Raw genomic sequence first — 22,945 nt, forward strand, 5'->3', positions numbered from 1 at the left:
AGGAGAAACAGGAGGAGTGGGAGACATCCGAACAAATATAGACATGGGAGAGAGAAAGACATTTAATATGGTGTAATATTTATGCAAAGGAGAAAGCAAAACTAATCAATACAAAAAGAGCAGCACCAAAGATATTTGAAGAGAAATACAGGCAAAGGCATCTAGATAGGGAAAATTTTACAGTACAAAAAAAAAAAACAAAACAAAGAGGAAAAATAGAAGAGAGGATTAGTAATGAAGAAAAAGAAAGTGAGGTTATGGGTTACCTGAGAAGTGACGGATTTAGTGTAGAACGTATAACCTTGATAACATCACAGAAGGATAGAGCAATGGATCCCCAAATTAAGGAGAAACCAGTGGAGTGGGAAACATCTGATCAGTTGCCATATGAAGATGCATTGGAGTATTCCATAGGAAACCAGTACAAAAGTTCAGTTTGAGTTGCACAGCAAGGGAAGGAACAGGAAGCTGTGGCAACTCTAACACAATGTTGTGGGGTGATGGGCCAGTGAGTTTCCATATTAAAGAGCAACAGATGGCACAGGATGAAACGAGAGAATATGGCACAAAAGATGCTATGGAACTTTCTGTAGAATTCCTGCAGGAAATAGAGAACAAAGAATGTGCCATCAGTTTAGAAGAAAATGATCTAAGAGAAGAGTTGCTTGATTTAATAGAGATTGATAGATATATTAAAATTGATGAAAGAAATAGACTACAGAAAGTCAATAAAACCCCAAAAGTTAGAAGTTTGATAAAACAAATGAACACAGTAATCAGAACTGTTCATAGAGATTCTTGCGATATAACAGAAGTAAATAGGATATATTACTGTGCAGCTAAATTAATAACAGATAAAGTCTTAACACAAAACACAGGGCAATATGATAAGGGGAGAAATCAAATGTCATCATGGAAGTATTGAACAGAGGAAACTATAAAGCAATTAAGATGAGGTGCCTCTGTTAGAGTACAGAAGAGGGAACAGATAAACAGAAATACTCAGACAGACGTGATAAAAACAATGCACAGTATCAGAACAGATCAGGATCTATCATGCACTATCGCAAATAATAAACTAAAAATATCAGCACAGATAGAAAAACTTAGGAGACATGTAGGTAAATATAAAGGAAAAGTACAAAATAAGCAATTTATTGCTGACCCAAAAAGTTTTATAAAGAGTTGGGAAACAAGGCAAAGACTGAAACAAAGTTAAGCAAAGCCTCTAATTGCAAAACCCAAGGCCCAGATGCAGTACCTAAAACTGCTGGCTAAAAGTATTTAATATCTTTACATGAAGAGCTACCCATGAGTAAGAACTTTTTATATGCACAACCCAAACAAACACTGACCTGGGTAACAACAGGAAAAACACTGCTTATACTTGAGTGACCCTGCAAGCTATCCTGTAAAGTATAGACCAATAACCTGCCTTCCAATGACATATAAACTATACACTGGAACTGATGCTGACAGAATATATAGTAATTTAGAAGAAAACTCAATAGTGGCAATAGAACAAAAGGGTAACAAAAGAAAGTCATATGGAACATTTGTTGTTAGTCATAATGGAGAACTGTAAAAAGGGGAAGAACCTACGTCTGGCATGTATAGACTACAAAAAAGCATTTTACTGTATCCCGCATTCATGGATGAAAGAGTGCTTAAAAATGTATAAGATACACCCTACACTGATTGATTACATTACAGCTACCGTGAAACAGTGACAAACCACTTTGTAGTTAAGCCATGATAAAGGACAAAATTATTATTCCAGGGATAAAAATTCAAAAGGGGGATATTTCAAGACTTTTTCACTGTTGCTCTTTTGAATTGCTCTTACCCATTAAGCTGTTTCCTTAACAGATTAGGTCATGGCTACAATTTCACTCCCAGAAAACATCAATTTCACTCCCAGAAAACATCAAAGTGTAAAGACTTCTCTTCTTTTTGTAGATGATTTAAGATTGTATAGCTCATCAGATGAGGAACTGAAAGCACAACTGCAAATGGTCAAAACTTTTTCAGATTATATAAGAATGTAATTTGGTCTTGATAAATGTGTAAAAGCAACCTTTAAAGCTGGAAAGCTGCAGCACCAAGAAAACATCAGTTTGGGTCAGGAATGTGATATAAAAGAACTTGAGCAAGAGGGAGTGTATACATATTTTGGAAATGATAAAGGATCAACAATAAAATGTGAACAAATGCAAATAAGACTTAGGAATATTTTAGAAGATTAAAATTAATATTGAAAACAGCATTGACATCTAGGAACAAAGTCCATGCTATAAACCAGTTTGCTCTTCCTGTCCCAGCGTACAGTTTGGGAGTGATTGATTGGCCCCAAAAATGTTGGATTAGTTGGACAGGAATACAAAAAGGATGCTTCATGCTCATCAAATGATTTATAAAACTATGTATACCAAAACTATATATTCCCCGTTCTGAAGGAGGTATGGGCCTCTTCAAAATTCATTACATGTATAGATCTGCAGTTGTGGGATTGCATACATATCTGCTTACCTCACAAGACCCAAATGTAGTGAAAGTTTTGAAACGTGAGGAGAATAACCTAAGATGACTTCCTTGCTTACTTTAGCAGAAGTATATAGATGTCAGGAATGGAAATCAAACCAGAAGTAAATAAAAGACAGGTAGCAACTGAATGTGCCAAAAAACAAAAGAAAGAATATAAGGTGAAGGACCAGATGAGAAGGCAAGAAATGTGGAAAATGCACAAATACAGTTGCAAGTATAGAAAATTCTTGGAACAACCTCATGTTGATCATGATCGAACACAGGAATGGTTAAGGAGAGTTGAATTTAAACAAAAAGATGAAAGGTTAATATTGGTGGCCCAAGATAGTGGACTACATACACATTGGTTTACAAAGTTCATTGAAGATGTGGGAGAAATAGATAAATGCAGGCTTTGTAAAACAGAATTGGAAACAGTTGCACATCCTGTTGCTGATTGTGATATGCTAATGGCAGAAAGACTGTGTGCTGAAAAGCATAATAATGTGACAAGACTGTTGCACTGGGGATTGTGCAAACATTATAATATTGAAGTAGCTGAAAAACACTGGAAGCATGAACCACAAAGTAGTATAGAAAATGCTGAAGTTTATATCCCATGGAATCATCCATTACCAACAGTTCAAAAAAATAGATACAAGAAAGTCTGATATAGTAGTGCCGAAAAAGAAGATAAAAGTAGCACTGATCATTGAAATTGCTGCAACCAGTCACTACAATGTCTTACATACAGAGAGATGCAAAATCATAAAATACCAGGATCTGCTCGCAGAAATGAAGGCAATGTGGAAGAAGGATACCCAGGCAGTTACAATAGTAGTAGGTGCAATGGGCTTATAAAAAAGGATTTGGAATCATACTTGTTTATGTTGCCGATACATGTAACTCCATATAAATTGTAAGAGTCATTACTGGGCACATTGCTAATTTCATGAACTTGAATCATACTTTGACTTGTGTGGGATCCGTTCCTGTCATAGTATTAGAAACCCAAAAGACTTGAAGAAATTAAAAAGGTCTAGAGTCCTCGTATGCAGAATAAAAGAAGATAGGAAGAGAGCCCAGGGCCAGTGTTAGCATTTTGAGGGCCCCTAGGCACTTTCAATCTGTCACTGCTACCCCTTGTAAGCAAATTTTTAGCTCATGCCACACATTTTAGGACTGTTATGCACAGACTGACCTTTAGCTACAGTGATCTTACATTGCAACAGGCTGATGTACACTATGTTGGGCCATGTCAGAAAAGGGCCTTCACAGTTACTAGCATTTAGTTGCAACAATGATGCATTGTAATAACTCTGTGTATAGGACTGTACGTAGGTGAAGTTGCACCTTAGCACCCTAGCCTCCACACACATTCTTCAGTACTCCCCTCTGTTTTCCCCCCATCTTGGGTTCCATATACCATGCACATTATCTTTTTTGACTTTTACAAAAAGCCATGATTGTCTCTGTGCTCTGACATGCATTTTAAAGATTTGTTTTCTTTTTACACAACCTTTTCATACAATGGCTTGAACAGAAATTATGAATAAGGAAAGAAATTGAATATAGTTCAGCTTTAGTTTTCCTTGCATCTTTTCAACACACCTTTCCTGCTTCACATGAATGGGGAGCCTGTTCCATAGACTGAGTAGTCTCTGGGATACATACCTACCTCTCCAGCACGTCCTATTTATATCACAACCAAAGTTTAAGTCTTTAGAATGGGTAATTCTGCTGCTGTTTGTTTTGTGGAAATGCAGGAGATCAAACAGAGTGGGGTCTGACAAATCCCTGTATGCCAGGCATAGATTTCCCTTCAAAAGCCTGTAGGAGACAGAATACAGGGATAGGACCTTGAGGCAGTCTGCATAGGACATATTATTTACGCCCTGTATTCTTTTACTGAGGAACCCCTGTGAATGTTCCAATTGTTGAATATGCCTAGTTAGGTACATACCAAAGGGGGCTTTGCATTCAATGACAGGTCTGATGAATGCCGAATACAGTGGAACAGTGACTTCCTTGAACTTTGATGCCATATCTTTGTTTATAAGTTGCGCAACATAGAATGATTTCCTCACCACTGTAGACACGTGATGGTCAAAGGCTAGATTACTATCTATATGCATCTCTAGGTCCCTGACTTTTGGATCAACTCTAAGGAGTGTGTTGTCAATCTCATAGTTAACCAGGGATGGATGACTTCCCAAAGGATACTATTATGCATTTCTTGGCACTTAGTTTTAGTCCACGGCTCAGACACCAGTTGTTTGTCTGTGTCAGCCCCTGCTGTTGAACATTTGTGTCAGTGTGAGATTCAATAACAGCTCCTAATTTGCAATCATCTGCAAATTTCGTTAGCCAGAGACCACTGACATTGGCCTTGACTTCATAGAAGTAAATGCCAAAAAGGAGCGATCCAAGGACTTATCACTGAGGGACTCCACTTGTGACTGGCCACTTTATAGAGGTGGACTCCCCAATTCTAACTTCCTGGGCCCTGTCTTTGAGCCAGATGGCTATCCATCGCGTGACATACGGGTTAGTACCTAATCACTTGTTTGTCAACAATGCCTGGTGTGGTATTGTGTCAAATGCCTTGGCCAGGTCGAGGTAGGCAGTGTGAACAATTTTGCCCTTATCCATTGCTTTGGTGACCTTCTCAAACACAGTCCACCAGGTTGAGTAGGAATGATCTGCCCTTTATGAATCCAAACTGGCTTGGGTCAAGTGTCTGGAGGTTTACTATATCCCTATTGATCATCTCCATGATAATTCTTTCCATGGCTTTACATATAAGACTAGTGAGACTTATGGGTCTGTAGTTTCCAGGGTCTGTAGATGGTCCAGCTTTGTGCAGAGTGATGACTGTTGCTTTTCTCCATTCATGAGGCACAAAGCCTGTTTGGAGGCTACAGTTAAATAGTAATTCCAGAGGCCATGATAGGTCATGTTTCATGTTATTTAGAAGGCATCCTGGGATATTGTCTGGACCCATTGATGCAGTGTTATTGGCCTTAGGGCATTAAGGAGCTGTTCCCTAGTGATAGCAGAGAGAGTTATATTAGATGGTATTTCTGAGGGAAGGTTGAGGGGGAGAGGGGTAAAATTGGAGCTGAATTTATCGGCCAGGTTTGCTATATCCTCTGGTTTAGTAACCTAATGAAATAGTTTACACCGTTAGCAACAACAGTTCAGCTTCTGGACAGCTGCATCAGTAATATTTACTACCCACATAAATCAATAAATGAAAGCAGGCTATGCATAAAACACTGTTTTAGCCAAGAAAGCAAAATAATTGCTCAATGTGTCATACTATCAAACCTTTCCCTGACTCATTCTCTCTGCTACACATTCCAATAGGTGTCCTCAAATAATTCAAAATGGAATCTCTTACCCTGTATGTTAAATGTACTCCCAAATGCTTAACAACCATAACATGAATATCAATCACTGATTAAACTCCTGTCAGTCCTCATATGCAAACCTCCTATTCCATAACTATTACTCAACTCTTCTCTGCACCATCATAAAAAGGTCAGAAACTCAACTAAAGTCACATGTTCACCTCAGACATACCATTCATCACATAAGCTCTATATCACCACTGAAGCAAGTACCATAAATGATTAGCAGCCATAATTAAACTCCTATCAGCTGACATATACAACCACCTTTTCCATAACTATTGTCCAGCACTCACCTCTGCTTTATCAAAAAACAAGTCCAAGCACTCCAAGGCACAACACGTTCACCTCACAAGTGGCATTCATCACAGAAGCTCCTTACCAATACAGAAGCATTCTGTATAACTGGAACTACTACACAGGACAACATCCATGCCAGTGATGATATCAACAACCTAATTTTCCAAAGCCATAAAACTTTGCCGTACCTCCCCATCCTCCATCAATTCTTGCAAGTCTGCCTTTGTTACCATCCCCAAGACATCTACAAATCCCAGTCAGCTACTCAACTTCAATTTTATCCTCCTGTGTAATGAAAACCTCATTCCCTTTCAAGTCTCATACCCCTCTCATCACCACCATTTTCTCTTAACCTAACCTTCAACAACTAATAGCCTTTTTACTTGTACATACATAATGCTCTCAAACATAAACCTCTCAAATGTACTTCATTAAAACTGCATGTTCCACATTAAAAGGGTCTGTCACACATTTAATAATGCTATTTTAACAAATATCCATTGTGTAGAATACACAGTCATGTCAGTTCATCAATATACTCTTAATTACGACATTATTAACCATGACTTGAGCTCTCTAGATGCAGCTGTTAGTAAAACTTTCACATTATGGAGAGCGACACAAGTATGTACACAAATAGCTTTCTTGAGTTATCTAGAAACTTTAAACCAAACACTACAAATACATATTCACTATCATTTGTTACTGGCTACTCTGCATAGTGTTCTTAAACTGTAAATAAGTTAATCTTTTATTATTATTTTTCACGTGTTGTCTGTTTTCCTTGCATCTATTTCAATTACATATTTTTGTTTTATATTTCAATTATATTTTTAATCATTTCATTTTGCTAAGGACACAAGAGCTGTTGGTGAAGTGACATCCTGACGTCATGTGCACAAGTGGGAAAAAAAAGAGGGCTGTGAATGGATGGATCAGGGCTGTTGGTTGAAAAGTCATCCAATCTGAATGTCTCGTAACCTGTTTAGGCTATAAGAAAAACTGAAGTCTCTCAATAGGTAGTTCAGCTCAAACAAAACTGTCAAACTATGCATTTCCTTATTCAGTTCTAAATTTAAAATTCTCAATTCAGAAGACAAGGAATATCAGGTCTGCAAATCCAACGCTGAGAGAAAAATATGAAGACGCACTTACATTCATAAACATATAAAGCACTGTCATTTTTGGGCTTCAATTCAAATATCCGACACAATATTCTACAATAGTGCCTTAATAACTTAACCAAAAGCAGTGATGTAGCTAGAGTTTGTGTCACATGGGGCTGTCTTTGAGTTTGCCACCCCTCCCCCCTCACAAAATCATGGTCAAATAGGGCCCCATCCATACACAGCCCCCCCTGCAGCCATTCCACTGTCCTATTACTTGGATATTTCTCACAATTTACCATAAATGCTGTAATGTACATACTGCTTTATGCTTTACTTCTACAATAATTATTTGAATTTCATTTAAAACTTTTATTTTAAATTTTATAGCACAGACACTGATATAGACATCTGCTAAACAAAGCAATACAGTCTCACAATGAAAACAGACTTAGGATTAAAACTTCTCTGCCATTGAAACTCACATTCATTGAAACAGCATTGAAATCCACATTCAAAGAAAATCCATCTGGCTAGTGGTGGAAAAAGTTTACCTTTGGGCTGTTTTCAAAACATAGGCCCCTTGCACACATATTTAGGACCATGCAAACGTACATGTTCTTTAATTCACCTTCCTGATTGTATTCAATTATCTTCCTTGTATAATACAGCACACTTGTTAGAGAGTGTTTTAAATTTATTATTTTGAACATTTTTCCAGTAAGCACTGAAACAAAATGTATGCGACAATAATGACAAAACTGCCCAATTTAGAATATTTCCATCATAAAAGTCTACTCAAACTTCTGTCATTACAATCCACCAAGATCAGTAAATATGCACAATGTCTGCAGAAGTAAAAGTAATCTGAATGATTCCACATGAAAGAAATCTGCAACTAATAAAGAGGTTGCTGCTAGCAAACAACTTTATATTTCATTGTTTCATTTACAAATAAAATGCCTTTTGCCCTTGAAGAAAAAATTGACTTAAAAATGATAAGCTAGTAATACTGCAATAGGGACTGGATGGCAAACTGAAAACAGATTTATAATTAATAGGGTGGTACTAGGCTATCAGCCCTAGGGCTTATACAAGCCTAGCCATAACAATTTCCCTGATATTTCTTCCCACAATATTTACTTCCCTGGGCCCCTGTCTAGCAGGGTGACTGACGTTATCCCCGGGGTGAATTTCCTATCTCCCATCCAATTGTCAAGGTACCTTTTGAAGGGGGCCAAGGAGGCACTCTGCTTGGCATGTCTGGGCAGTCTATTCCAGAGTATGGGGAGTCTCTGGGTCAGGGACCTATCCCTCCAGCATGTTTTGTTCATTGTAATGACAAGGTTTAGATCCCTGGAGAGGGTGGCTCTGAGGGATTGGGATTTCTTTAAGTTGAGCATGTTCAACAGCTCAGGGTTTGACATGGCCTTGTATGTTAAGCAGAGATTGCTTCTGAGTAGATGATATGCCTCAGAGTATAGCTGGAATTCTTTTAGATTGTCAGCATAGTGCATCTGCTTTAGGCCTGTGATTCTTTTAGTGAGGTATTTCTGTGGCCTTTCCAGCTGTTGCAGGTGTCTTTTGAGGTATATACCAAACTGGGTGTTGTACTCTATAATGGGTCTAATGAGGGATGAGTACAGTGGGACAATGACCTCCTTTTTTCTGGGTGAAAAGCCCTTAGTGATGATGTGTGCCACATAGAAGTATTTCCTGACTGTTGTGGCGATGTCACCCGGTTCCTACCGAGCTTTGTCAAGTACCACTGTCCACCTGTGTCCCTAAGTATCTCATCACATGTTCAGTGTTTAGTGTACTACCACCTATGTGGTAATTCATGGGTACATGTTTTTTCCCAAAGGGGTGATAACTATGCATTTCTTGGCATTAAGCTTGAGCCCATGGCTCTGGCACCAAGCATCTGTTTCTGTAAGGCCCTTTGGTAGAATATCCACATCATTTGGGGATTCAATAATGACTCCCAGTTTGCAGTCGTCTGTGAACTTTGTTAGCCAGAGTCCCTTAGTGTTGGCTTGTACTTCAGAGAAGTAGATGCCAAACAAGAGCAGTCCCAGGACTGAACCCTGAGGTACTCCACTTGTCACTTGTCTGGAGCTGGATTTGAAGTCGGCTACTTTTACAATCTGAGTTTTGCCAGTATGCCAGTTGGCAACCCATCGAGTGACATAGGGATTTATGCCCAGCTTAGTAAGTTTATCTATGATTCCAGAGTAAGGGATGGTGTCAAAGGCCTTGGTGAGGTTCATATAGGCTGTGTGGACTGCCTTACCTTCGTCCACAGCTCTGGAGACTGATTCGAAGAAGTCAATCAGGTTCAGGAGACAAGATCAGCCCTTCATGAACCCAAACTGGGTGGGGTCCAATGTTTGAAGGTTGCCAATGTCTTTGTTTATAAGTTCCATGATAATGCATTACATGCCCTTGCAGATCAGGCTCATCAGACTGATGGGACGGTAGTTCCTGGGATCCAAGGTGGATCCCCCTTTGTGGAGTGGGATAACTGTAGCTGTGCGCCACTCAGTGGGCACGAAGCCTGAGGTGAGGCTATGATTAAACATGACACTTAGGTGAGGTGCCAGTTAATTTTGTAGTTAATGTAGTACACTGCCCGGGATGTCATCTGGTCCCATGGATGTTGTATTCTTAGCTTTGGAGAGTGCGGTTTCTACTTGTGTGGCAGTGATTACCAGAATTTGGCAATCTTTTGGTATTGAGATGGGCCCTTTATGGGGTGAGAGGGGGGTGAAGATGGCACTAAATCGATCTACCAGGATATTGGCAATATCCTTGGGATCAGTATATTTAATGGCATTCTGTTGTAGCTTAGAGCATATCTGACCATTGCCATTTAGATTCTTGACATAACTATAAAATGCTTTGTGGTTGTCTTTGAAATCTTTGGCAATTTTATTTTTGTAACTAGCTTTGGAGGATTTTATGAGGGATCTCAACCTCTTACTGAGGCTGGGAAGGGAGTTTTTTTGCATCCTGGGATTTTCCTGTTTTCTGCAACAGTTTTTCTTCTGTTGTATAGTTTATTTATGGCAGTGGACCAACAGATTGGCTTTGTTTTTGGAGGAGAGCATCTTGGTTCTATTTGGGATGGCACGATTCATGCAAGAGTGGATGTGCTCATACAGTGCCTTAGTGTAGGATTCAGCAGTCAAACTGTCAGCTCCCATCTGCATGGGTGCCATGAAGTTTGTCACTTCTGACTTGAGTAGCATGAAGTTGGCTTTGGAGAAGTTTTTTACGGAGGTTTCCTTACTGGGGGTGGGGGTGGGATGTGGATGTCAAGGGTGATTTGCTTATGGTCACAACTGACCAATGAGAACATGACCATCTATCTCCCATGTTGGTAATGACCAAGTCTAGGATATTGGAGCTCCTGGTGGGACAATGGATTAGTTGATCCAGGTATCTCCTCCAAAGGACATTCACATGACTGCAGCATCCACTCCCGTTAAAGTACAACATCAGCAATCCATCTACACACTGTAGGAGTAGAACCCACAGCCTTCTGCATCAGAAGCAAGTATGCTACCTGTTGTGCTACTAACAATGCAAACAGATTTGGCATAAGCAGAATGAAACTTCTCTTCCCCTGAAGTTCTAAGCTCCTTGTAAAATCCACTTGACACTCAACTAAATCTCAACTTTGCCACACAAGAAATCTGGTAAAAGCCAACATTTATCAGGGGACAAAGGCCCAAAACCAAGGACACATTTTAAACATTGCTTGTATAATCTTAGGAAGTTACTAGAATAAAGTGATTTGTGTTACCATGTGTTTCCCGAAGATAGGAAGACTAAAACTTAAATGGCTGTCATTATTTAGTGAATTCAGTTCTCACTGATTTGCCAGAAAACCACAAATCTTAAGAAAAACAAACCAAATGTATGAGCCAAACATTTCAGACATTCTGTGAAAATCTGGACAGTTGAAAGCTATGGACTCAACTCCTTGAATCACAAGTGGTGACATGGGTAGAGTATTCAGGCTCTTGCTTCGTGTGACTAAGGTACAGGGTTTGTGCCTGAGTAACACTAACTACCAGGTATACCTAACTGTGGCATTTTACACACCAATAAGAACTAGCAACACTCTCACACAGACACCAATAAGAACCAGCAAAACACACACACACACACACACACACACACCAATAAAAACTAGCAAAACACACACACCGATAAGAACCAGCAACATATACATACACCAATAAGAACCAGCAGCACACACAAACGCACACCAATAAGAACGAGCAACACACACACCAATAAGAACGAGCAACACACACATTAAGAACCAGCAACATACACACACACACACACACACACCCCAATAAGAACCAGCAGCACACACACACACACTAAGAACCAGCAGCAAACACACACACTAATAAGAACCTGCAACCACACACACCAATAAAAAACAGCGAGCCAGCAACACACACACACACACACACACACACACACCAATAAGAACCAGCGAGCCAGCAACAAACACACCAGTAAGAGCCAGTGAGCCAGCAACACACACACCAGTAAGAACCAGTGAGCCAGCAACAGACACACCAGTAAGAAACAGCAATCCACACACACACATAAAAACTAGCAACACACGCACCAATAAGAACCAGCGAGCCAGCAACACACGCACCAATAAGAACCAGAGAGCCAGCAACACACACACCAGTACGAAACAGTGAGCCAGCAACAGCCACACAAATAAGAACCAGCAATCCAGTAACACACACACACACCAATAAGAACCAGCAACACACACATACAGAGCAAACTTAGCAATAAAAATCAGCAGCAAAACAAATTTAATACTTGGGCAGCAATAAGAAAATGAAAACTCTCAGAACAGGAAGCACAATGATCATAGCAAATGCTGTACCATATTTCAAATTGTGCGGCATGCACAGACGTGATGTGACCGGAAGAACAGGATGTGATGCTATGGGATCTCTTAAAGAAGAATGCCCTTAAAAAACACCTTTTTTTTTTCAATTAAAACTCTTAAAGTAAATGTAACTGTCCCAAAAGTACCGTCTGGGGTGGACTGCCCCCTCCCTCAGCTAGACTACTGACCAAAAGCGTTTTAAGTTATCTGACCTTTGTGACATTTGTTTTTAATTTGTCCTATATATCGAACTTAGTATACTCTACAACAAAGAGCAATAATGATCAGCTATCCATTTAAACATTATTCGTTTGCATTATAATTTCTTCACAGCACCATACCCTGTCAGGCTTGCTGGTACCAACGAATTGCTTGACCAAACTGTTACAGAGACCATAGGGTAAAAAGGATTATGCTTGGCACATGACAGATCATAAGCTTTGCTACTACTTAGCACCAGCATTCACCCTGCCTCATGGTAAACACCCTACTTAACTTTATTGGTTTATGCAATACCTAGAAGTGCACAGTAGGCCACTCACAACAAGCCACTGGAATATTTTAATACAGTTTGTGATTTGTGCCTCAGTGCTGTTAAGCACTTGGATAGCTATGTACCTCATGGAATTCAAGATGGACATGTAACAGTGTTTAAGGGGTGAATTAAGAAAATCACTACATGCAGTTACTTAAAGACTACAGAGAACTGCATGTAATATGCTGCCGGTGAAAACTGTACTACTTCTTTCGCACCTTGAAAATTGGTAAGTCAATAAAATAAAAGAATTAGTATTACCTCAGTGCAGATCACTGTCGAAGAGCAGTTTCAAAGTCCTTTGTCTGATTGTATTTTTATTTTAAAATTAAACTATATTATCTTCTGAAAAAAAGGTTAACTTTTATGTAGCCATATTAAAGCTCTCACCAATGTGCTGAAAATTACAACAGAGATGCAGTTGGAGGAGGATCGTTATTAAAAAAAAAAAATCATCTAACTGCAACATCCAGTCATATCTCTGATGTATTAGGCTTGTTTGGTGACAGGATTCTTTGTGAAAATGCACCCGATTTATTACAAAAAAAAAAAAAGTTTAAAAAGGGGCCGGCATGCACCCCTGCACCCATGCCTAAATACTCCAGTGCATTGGATGTAGAGAGAACACACCAGAGTCACACAGTTCATCTTTCTACAACACACTTCCCCTAAAAACCTCCTCACTCCAGTCCAACCATTTTACACCTTTACAATACTGTACATCTCCCTCCCCATTATTTTGTATGTAACTCTGTAACTATTGCATCCTTGCAGTAACTGTATGAGTCATACTGTTTCTGTTGATGCTTTCCTGTTTTTACCAAGTGGAATGATTCTATTCATCACTGACTACATCATCTGAACATACACAATTAATATTTCACTTCTGTTGCATTATTTTGTTCCTCTCTGCATCTTCAAAAAGAGCTTCTCTAGCATACTGTTGAAGTGATAATTCTGTCGTAAGTCTTGGTGAGTAGATGTTACCTCACATTACAGCATCTGCTCATTTGTTTTTTCTTTTTTTTTGTGCTTACTAATGTTTTTTTTCTGTGCTGCCAGGGGCCATTTACTTTACAATTATTTCTTTAGGTTCCTTCTTGGGGTACCACTACACCAGCCCAGCCTGCGTGATTCATGTCCATGCTGGGTCTCCAGATTGATTCTGGCCCCCTGGACTTATTCCAATATTGCTGGGACCAGTCATTGACCCTAAGGATATTATGGAGGTTTGTCTATCTCTATGTCTGTCCTTTTTTTTTTTGTTATAGTCCATCCCATTCCCTGCCTCACCTCCCATGATCATAAATTTCCATTCGAGGGCAACTCCCCTCATTGAGGGACACTCTCCTAAGGGTGTGTCATTCATGAATACCCTCCCACCTAGGATAGGTACAGCAGTCACTCCCTGCCACTCCACCAGTTGCCCAAGCCATTAATCTAATCTGGATCAACTAAGCTGTTGTTTGGCTTTATCTTGCTACACCACCAGAACAGCCTATTCCACAGTTATTTTTTATAATTGTATTCAATAAGAACCAGTTGTATACCTCACAGCAGCACAAGAAGGAAAAGAAAACACAGTACCATTTGTTCTTCATATTAAAAATTGTATTACTTTATTCTGCAATGGTAAATGGAGTGATGTTCAAAACCAGAAGTTTAATCTGACCTCTGTTTTGGTTTGAAAACCTTGTTGAATACGCAGCAACTACCCACTATGGTCGAATGAGCAGCTAACACTGTCAATCTTGCTAGTGTCACAAAACTGCAGTATTAATAATACTATGCTAACCACAAGTGTAATGAAAAATAGAATTGTAGCCCCTCCACTGATGAGATTATTACCTAATGCAGAAGCAAGGCTATAGGTAGGAAAATGCATTGCACTTAGGTGTATTGCCTCTTAAGGACCACATAAGACATAATGATCCTGCCACAGACCAGTGTATTGCTTTCTGTGGGAGTGAGGCTCTATTGGGCCAAATGGCCTTTTGCCAACCCTATACATTTACATGATTAACTAATAAATTATTGCTCTTGGAAATAATTCTCCTACTGATGCCATCTACATATGGAAAACTGGCACCTAATTCTCAAACTGATGCCATCTACATATGAAAAAATCAGTAATGCTATTTGAGTAGCATTTTCCACTGACTGACCCCTCCCATATACACTTTGCATGTATTCTGTTTCTGTTTTAGGGTGAGTGACTCCTATTTTCATTAATGTCATTGAGACACATTTTTTTTTATTAGTCTGCATCATTGTCTGCAGCACATGACTGAGCAAATGCCCAAGGGGTGGCATTCGGTGAGGGCAGCAAGATGATGTTACATACTAGTGCAAGTGACGCAACTAATCTGTCAGTCCTGGCCCATAAAAGCAGACACCTCCTCTCAGAGACCTTGTGTCCACTTGAGATTTATTGATTAGAGGTATGCCCCAGTGCAAAGGAAACAGCTAAACTTTGTGTCATCTCCCCCACATACACACACTGTGCAATTCCCAATGTCTGGCCAGGTTTTGACAGTGCACTTAGGCACCCTCCTCTTTTGTTACCTGGAATCATTTCATCAGTTTATGCTTTAGACATACAGATACTGGTGTTCATCCTTTACATTCCTGAGCACACATGAAACAGCTGAGAAGTCTGTGGCATGTGTGTCATCAAATGACTGCTTTATGCACCTCAGACAGAAGGATGACCGATACATGCGATATTAAATAACTAACCTCAGACGGAAGGATGCCCAATACATGCGAGAAGAAAAAGCACTAATTAACCCTAAGAAAATTGCTGTCGAGTTAAAAATAATCAAAACTAAAAACAGAGTTGAGAACTTTTGTAAATGCTTCACTGTCAGAGGAGCATATAAACATCTTTTCCCTGATTTTTAATACAATAAATCCAATCTCAGGTAGTAGTAAAATGTTCCATTCTCACATGGTGCCTTAATTCATATCTTTTCTGTCTGTTCTTGTGGTATGGTGGTGGGGTTACTGAGTACTTCAGTGACTGCAAAGCATTTCCTCATCTGTTTCTGTAGATAAGCCCCCCACTTTATTTCAAGTCCTACTTTTTTACTTCAGAAAGCTTTAATGTCTATTTTATGTTGGTCCAAAACAGCCAACAATCTTTTTATATATGGACTTAATGATGAATTAACTGCTGATCTCACTCAAGATGAACAGCTTGGTTTGATTCACTATATTACCCTACTATGTTGATGTAAGTGTGACTGAAAAAGATATAAAACAAGGATGACCGATCAAAAGCAGGCTGTTGATGGAAACATCTACTTTTTGGTTTTCCAGAGTGCATACATAAGTGATGATAGGTATCATACCATTACATAAAATACAGAATGTGACAAGGCCATAGTCACTTAAATTGCATGGCAGAGGTATCTCATAATTCACATCAGAAACAATGCTATATCTCTGGCTGTTCTTCTGAAGTGCAGATGGGCATCATAAGAGGATGAAAGGCCCTATACCTCATAAACAATGTTGTCATTGTACCACTCTTCTATATGATTTCAGTATGAACTGGTTTGGTTTTAAAATCATAACTGTTCTCATACTACCTGACTGGCAAGTTTCATTCAATTAATAATTAATCCCACTAGATGTAAAGCATTCACTGCTCTCTGGTACTCCATCAAGAATAACGTCTGCAAACTCTTCACAGCTTTACAAACATATTTTCCACTCAAACCTTTCCTAATCCTCCAAATGTAAGTGCTTCCCTCAGAGTTAATGGAGATGTTATGTTAATATGTCCAGTTTTGGGAGTGATGGCAAGTAGTGCTGTCTCATGCATGAAAGGTCTTGCTGAATTTAATGTAAATAGCATTTCCACTGAAGTCACAAAAAAGAATGGTACTAAACATCTGGTATGATGAAAAGATTAGGTGCTACTGATATAAACCATGTAGCAGGCACTATAACTTGCCACCCCTTTGCTTGGTTCCTTGGAAGTTTCGAAGTGAATAGGTAAGGATAGAACTGCAAATTGTGTGCAAGAGAGTAAATGCACTGTTACCTGTGCTCCAAATGCTCCAGAGAATGTAGAATCTGAAGGTACCTGCTCTGGCCATCAAAATGGTAGAACAATAACTAAAATGCTACACTCTGGCACTTTGCTGTTAGTGGTGAGATCTGTTACAGATATGTTTTTAGATGAAGCAGCAGATCAGACCTAACTAAGTTACAGTGGAAGACGATAACAGAGTTGGAAAATTCTATTAAGGAAGCTATGTTGGTATTATTTATTCACTAATGTGGTAACTGACCCTGTTAATCCACACCAAAAGATGCCATGCGTGCAAAAAAGTGTCAAGATGTCAAAAATGTTGTCTCAGACACAATGCGAATACACTCAGTATAAAAATAAAAATTCCATAAAGGATACTAAAGCATTGTCAAATCCAGTATCTATAGACAAGTACCAGTGTACAAATTATTTAAGAAATAATGGATTGTGATAAAGTCCTTTAAGAAGTACTTTTAGATACCAAAATAAATTTTGATGAGTGCTTTTATCCTTATATCCCTACAAAAAGTGACTTCCTAAGATCCGGTTAATAATATAATTAATTATATAATTAAACAGAAAACTCCATTATTTCAGTTGCTGAAGTAAAAAAATGCATTGCAGAGAGACATTTGTAAACCAGGTACTTGAAACATAATGGATCAAGTCTGAATTATGTTGTTTGATACCATTTCAAATGTAAACACATTTTTAAATAGAAGGAACAGCTCTTGTGATATAAATACACTGAAACAATTAAATCTTACCAAATGGTTGTGAGGCTACTCATGGGTTTATACATGAATGCTTAATAAATATATTTGCAGAGTAAGTTTTAGTGGAATTTACCACACAAGGAATAGAGTTTTACTGGAAACCACAGGGAGAGAAAAAAAAATCTCCTGTTAGGTTAAGACTCATATTATTTATCCATTCAGAATTGATTTTTTAGACTCATATTATTTATCCATTCAGAATTGATTTTTTTTCTGTTCCATTTCTTCTGCAGCTTTATTAAGCAAGGTATAAACTTGAACATAGCAAACTGAAGTGGCAAATGTTTTGGAATTTAGTATTGTGCTGATCTTTGTAGCTTTATTGACAAATCTGTTGATTTATTTATTGATTACCAAACTCTTTGTATCATATTTATGCATGACCAGGGAATAGGTAACTCTGAAATTCTTTGACCATTAACTGGAGAATCCAGTTAAGTCATACATCTGCACTAAGCCTTGACTGCACTAGACATGTATTTATATTTAACACTGCGTGGTCTGATATAGGCCTAAAGTGGAACTTATTTTGCCTTTTTGCTTTGCAGTTTTGTGGGATAGCATTTTATTTGACTAATTTTTATACCAGGCTACCAAATTCTTTTTAGATTTCAGTTTATTGGCTCTAATACAGCAGACAAATTAGTTATTTGGTGCAGAGTAATGAAAAAGCTTATCCAGATTTGACTTTGACAGAAGACTTTGTAATACTCGGACACAAACAGCAGTTTACTAGTTTGACAAGTGGTGCTAAACAGGTAGATTTTGCAAGGTGCATAGGCACCACCATCCAAGAAAACTTTTCCTTGAACAAGTTTATTGTACCTTCTTCAAAACCTTAAATTATATTAATTTACATTCTCTTCAGTAGCTTGCCAATAAAGTATTTTCCTACAAACCAAAAGATCTGTGAGTCATTGTTCCAGCTGAGAAGAAAATCGTAGCTTTTAGCTGAGATGTTTTGATGTTTATTTTTGTAAGTGACAGCAAATTCAGACAGATGTCAGCAGGAATGCATGCAGAAACAATACACTGCTACATTAGAATGTTGTCTCTAAAAATGGAAGCATTTTTATAAAGAAAAGCAGTGGAACAAACTTAATTTTAAAAGCAGACTTTCTTACTGTATCGCAGAAATGTCAGTTTTATTCTTCAGTAACTTTAAAAGTTTATTTTAAAAGTTTTCAGCTACATGGCACATACATTAATTAAACCAAGTAATCTATACCCCGATGTGCACAGATTAATTAGCTTCATCTATTGCTGTGAGAACACAGTGTTATCACATTTAACTTACTTGTAATTATTGACTTGGAGAGAAGGGATAGAAAACATGGTAAGACATAAATAATGCAATACTAGATTCTTCCACAATTCTAACTGCATTAGAGTGGCATTAAAATAAATTTTTTCTTGCTTACGGAATAGCTGGAATAAAATTTGTCCATACAAAGCTGACTACGTCTATTGGTGATGCATCACTGAAGTAATCTCTGCCATTTTGATGCATGTGCAATTTTCATATTTTAAGACTTTGGGTTCCGAAATGTAGGTCTAGCAGTTATGGCAACAAGCAGAGTTTGGTTTGTTCATGTTCTTCTTTAAATGCTTTGTAATTCTGAATGAGGCAGCAAAGCGGAACAAAGTTCCTTGGACAATGCATTGAACACTGAATATTGAGCAGTTCTTATGTGGTTATCAATGTCGATATACAGTATACAGAAATTACAAGTAATTTACACCTCGCTCCACACATTTAGTCCACTGGAGGAACAACCAGTCTGTAACATCAACCAAACACACAAGTGGTACCTGAGTTTGTTCCCTGTAGATCACCTAGTATTCTGTTGTACTAGACCCCTACCTTATCCTATTTTTGTCGTCGTACATTCCCTCCATTTTATATCATTCCCTATTAGTACTCCATTTTATTTCATTCCCTATTAGTACTCCATTTTATTTCATTCCCTATTAGTACTCCATTTTATATCATTCCCTGTTAGTATTCTATTGTAGCAGAGGCCTACCTTATCCTATTTTAATCATTCTGTTTTCCCTCCATTTTACATCATTCCCCATTCCTGTTTCAATTGTACAACCCTCTCCATCCCTATTGTCTACCACCTGTATGTCTGTGTCCATTAACTGACCTCTAAGCCATTTGTGAGTTTATCACACCTGTCTGTCAGTAACTATACTTAACGTATGTATGCTGTTTGTGTTACCAGCTCTTCTTCCTCTCCCATCCACAGCCTTCCTTTGTCCTTCTTTTCTATATATAAAAAATATGTATTTCCCTTAGAAAAATAGTCCCTTTCTCCTAGCTTTCATAAATAGTTATCTTATCTTTGTGTTTCCCTTTGTTTTCTGTTCTCCCCTTTCCTACCTATCCCGTTTCCTCACCACCTATATGATGAGGAAGGTTGACACTTTGATGTGCACATGCACAGTGGTCTATCCAATGGCTGCTATGCTTTACTCCTCACGCTGGATGAGTGGAAAACACAGTCATGTGACACTACATACCATGCATGAGCACATGTCTCATCTGCACTACCCTTCCTTCCTTGTGACTTATATGATTCCAGTCAAACACCCCTCTGCAGCCTTGCTCTTGCCATCAGGCAGCCTAGCACTGCCTTTCCTTTAAGCATTGTAGTTCAATGCCCAATGCACAACTGATTAGTTATGAGGCTCATTGTGCAGTGAACCCCTCAAAGTTAGCAAAGAGCAGATTTCAAAGTATTCGTCTAAGCATCTCAGATTTGTTTCACTGACAAAAAACTCATCATTCTTTGAGGACCTTTTTAAGTATGCTGGGGCCATCAAATATAAACAAGGAGATAAGCTTAAATAAAATAATCCAGCAGTGTATACAACGAAGCAAACATGTAGAAGGACCATAAAAGTAAACTTCAAACATGTTTATTAAAATGAACCCAGTGCACAAAAACAGGTAAGTGCTTTCACAGCTTCATCAGACCAAAATATTGCACACCCCATAACCAAGTTTAAATACAATAACATGGCCAATCTAACTGCATGATAAAAGTCACATGATAAAAAAAAAATCACATGATAAAAAGCATTGGGTGTGCCTTAAGCACATACTGCGTACGATATAAAACATGAGTTTATAACTAACTTTCACCATGAAAGCAAATATGCAAATAACAAAAACCAACATTCTGTGATAAAAAATGTGTATATATATATATATATATATATATATATATATATATATATATATATATATATATATATATATATATATATAAATAGGTATGTATGATCCTAAAACCTTCAATTAAAAAGTCATTACACTTTTAAACACCTAGATTTCAATACAGGTTTAAGGGAGATTTTTTTTCATTTAAACCTTTCCCCCTAGCTGTCCTAAGTCAAATGATCCATCTTCCTTTTTTACTCTCAATGCAGTTCCTGATATCACCTTCTCTTATACTAGGAAAGGTACGGTCAATGACCAAAAAACAAAAGGTATGACTAACCCCTTCTTGCATAACATGCTTAGATAGGGCATTGTTGCTAGAATCTATCCTTATGTTGTATAGATGTTCCCTAATCCTATCTTTGAGCATCCTATTAGTTTTACCCACATAATAGCAGGCACATACTACACGATAAGCAAGGTAAACCACATGCTGGGTAAGGCAGTTAGCAGGTACCTTAAACACATACATACAACCCGTATCTGGGTGAGTAAAGAAACCACTATTATCAATGGTATTGCAATAATTACACATACCACATGGCCTAGTGCAAAAATCCTTATTAACCATTGGCATGAGAGTATACTTCGGTATACACAGAATTCTTTTCAAATTCATTTTATTTTTAAACAAAAATGTAGGTGTGTCTCCTATAATCCCTCTAATAACTGAATCTGTAATGAGGATGTCACAGTGCTTCTTATGTCCATAATGGAATTGATGTCAGTGGTGTAGTACAAGGGTACTCTTACCATATTAACAAGCTCATTGGCTTTACTATCATCTGCAGTCCCTCCTCCACTGGAAAAATATGGATGGCCCCTTGTTCTACTCTGATCGAGTATCTCATTCAAAATGGTGTCAACTTCCCCAGGGTAGTATCCCCTGGCTAAAAGACTAGCTGTCAAGTTAACTAACTCAGAATGAAAGCCATCATCAGAGGCATTCGGTCTAGACACCCTCATAGCTTGTCCTTTTACCACATTCTTAAAGACAAATTGAGGGTGCATGCTACATCTATGAAGTAAAGTATTTCTGTACCAGTTTCCTATGGACACCAGTACTGACCATCCCATTATCCAGCCTTTGTACAAATACATCAAGATAGGCTATCGACATTGGAGAAAAGGACACAGTAAATTTCAAATAGTTTGTGGCCCCATTATTCATAGAAGGTTACCAACTGGTCCTTACTCCCTGTCCAAATAAGAAGCAAATCATCCACAAAGCGACAGTAGAAGGGGGAAAACATAGAGAACAACTCATTAGTAGTTAAGTGGACCTCCTCCCACATGGCCATAAACATGTTGGTGTAGCTATTGGCACATGAAGTGCCCATAGCTCCGCCATCCTTTTGTAGAAATATGTCACCATCAAAAATAAAAATATTATTTTCAAGCACAGTCTCCAAAAATAAACACAAGAGTGATGAAAGTCTCACTGTATTCACTGTGCGTACTAAGATATCTCAGTACAAAGTCAATGCCAATCGTGTTAGGAATAACAGTGAATAACGACTGTACATCAAAGGTGGCAAAGTAAAACCCCATATCCTTTGCTAATGTACTAATAAAACTATATAAATCGAAAAGGAACTACTTATAGTCTTTTAAAACAAACCTGTTCCTATCAAGAGTATGGCGCAAATGTTTCTCTCGAAACAAGAAGAAGGGTTCGGTACACCAACCTCTGCCAGCCACAATGGGCCACAGGGGAGGTTTCAAGCCATTCTTATGAATTTTAGGTAGTCCTTGAATAATCGGAATAAGTGGATGTTCAACTCTCAGGAAATGTAGTATGCCAGATGATATTAATTCACTTTTAAACAAATCCTCCAACATATCATAAATCCTATGTTTTAAATTATACACATAATATCTATCTTTAAGTAAAAGTAGCTATCACTCAACATATTAAGCATAGATAGATAAACAAGGAGATGCCTAACAACACTGCCTTTAATAAATATAAGATCTTAGACACTTATTAAAGTTAGTAATATCTTTAAATGTGAACAAAGCATCTGGCTAGAATGGAATTCAAAGGTTCATAGAAGGTTCATAGGTTGGTAATAGCCTATCAGC

At 38.2% G+C, this 22,945-nt stretch overlaps 1 protein-coding gene across 1 annotated transcript in view; it reads left to right on the forward strand.

Annotated features, from left to right (window-relative positions):
• The window catches only part of PLD1 (phospholipase D1), a 1,505,857-nt gene that overhangs the window by 1,230,727 nt on the left and 252,185 nt on the right, over positions 1-22,945 (forward strand). Inside the window, exon 27 of the mRNA XM_044070047.1 lies at positions 3,340-3,363. Within this exon, the coding sequence (XP_043925982.1) occupies positions 3,340-3,363 (24 nt within the window). The remainder of the gene's footprint in view (positions 1-3,339; positions 3,364-22,945) is intronic.

This window comes from Protopterus annectens, chromosome 4.part1 (genome assembly GCF_019279795.1).
Source record: "Protopterus annectens isolate FY-2018-M chromosome 4.part1, PAN1.0, whole genome shotgun sequence".
Taxonomy (NCBI): Eukaryota; Metazoa; Chordata; order Ceratodontiformes; family Protopteridae; genus Protopterus; species Protopterus annectens.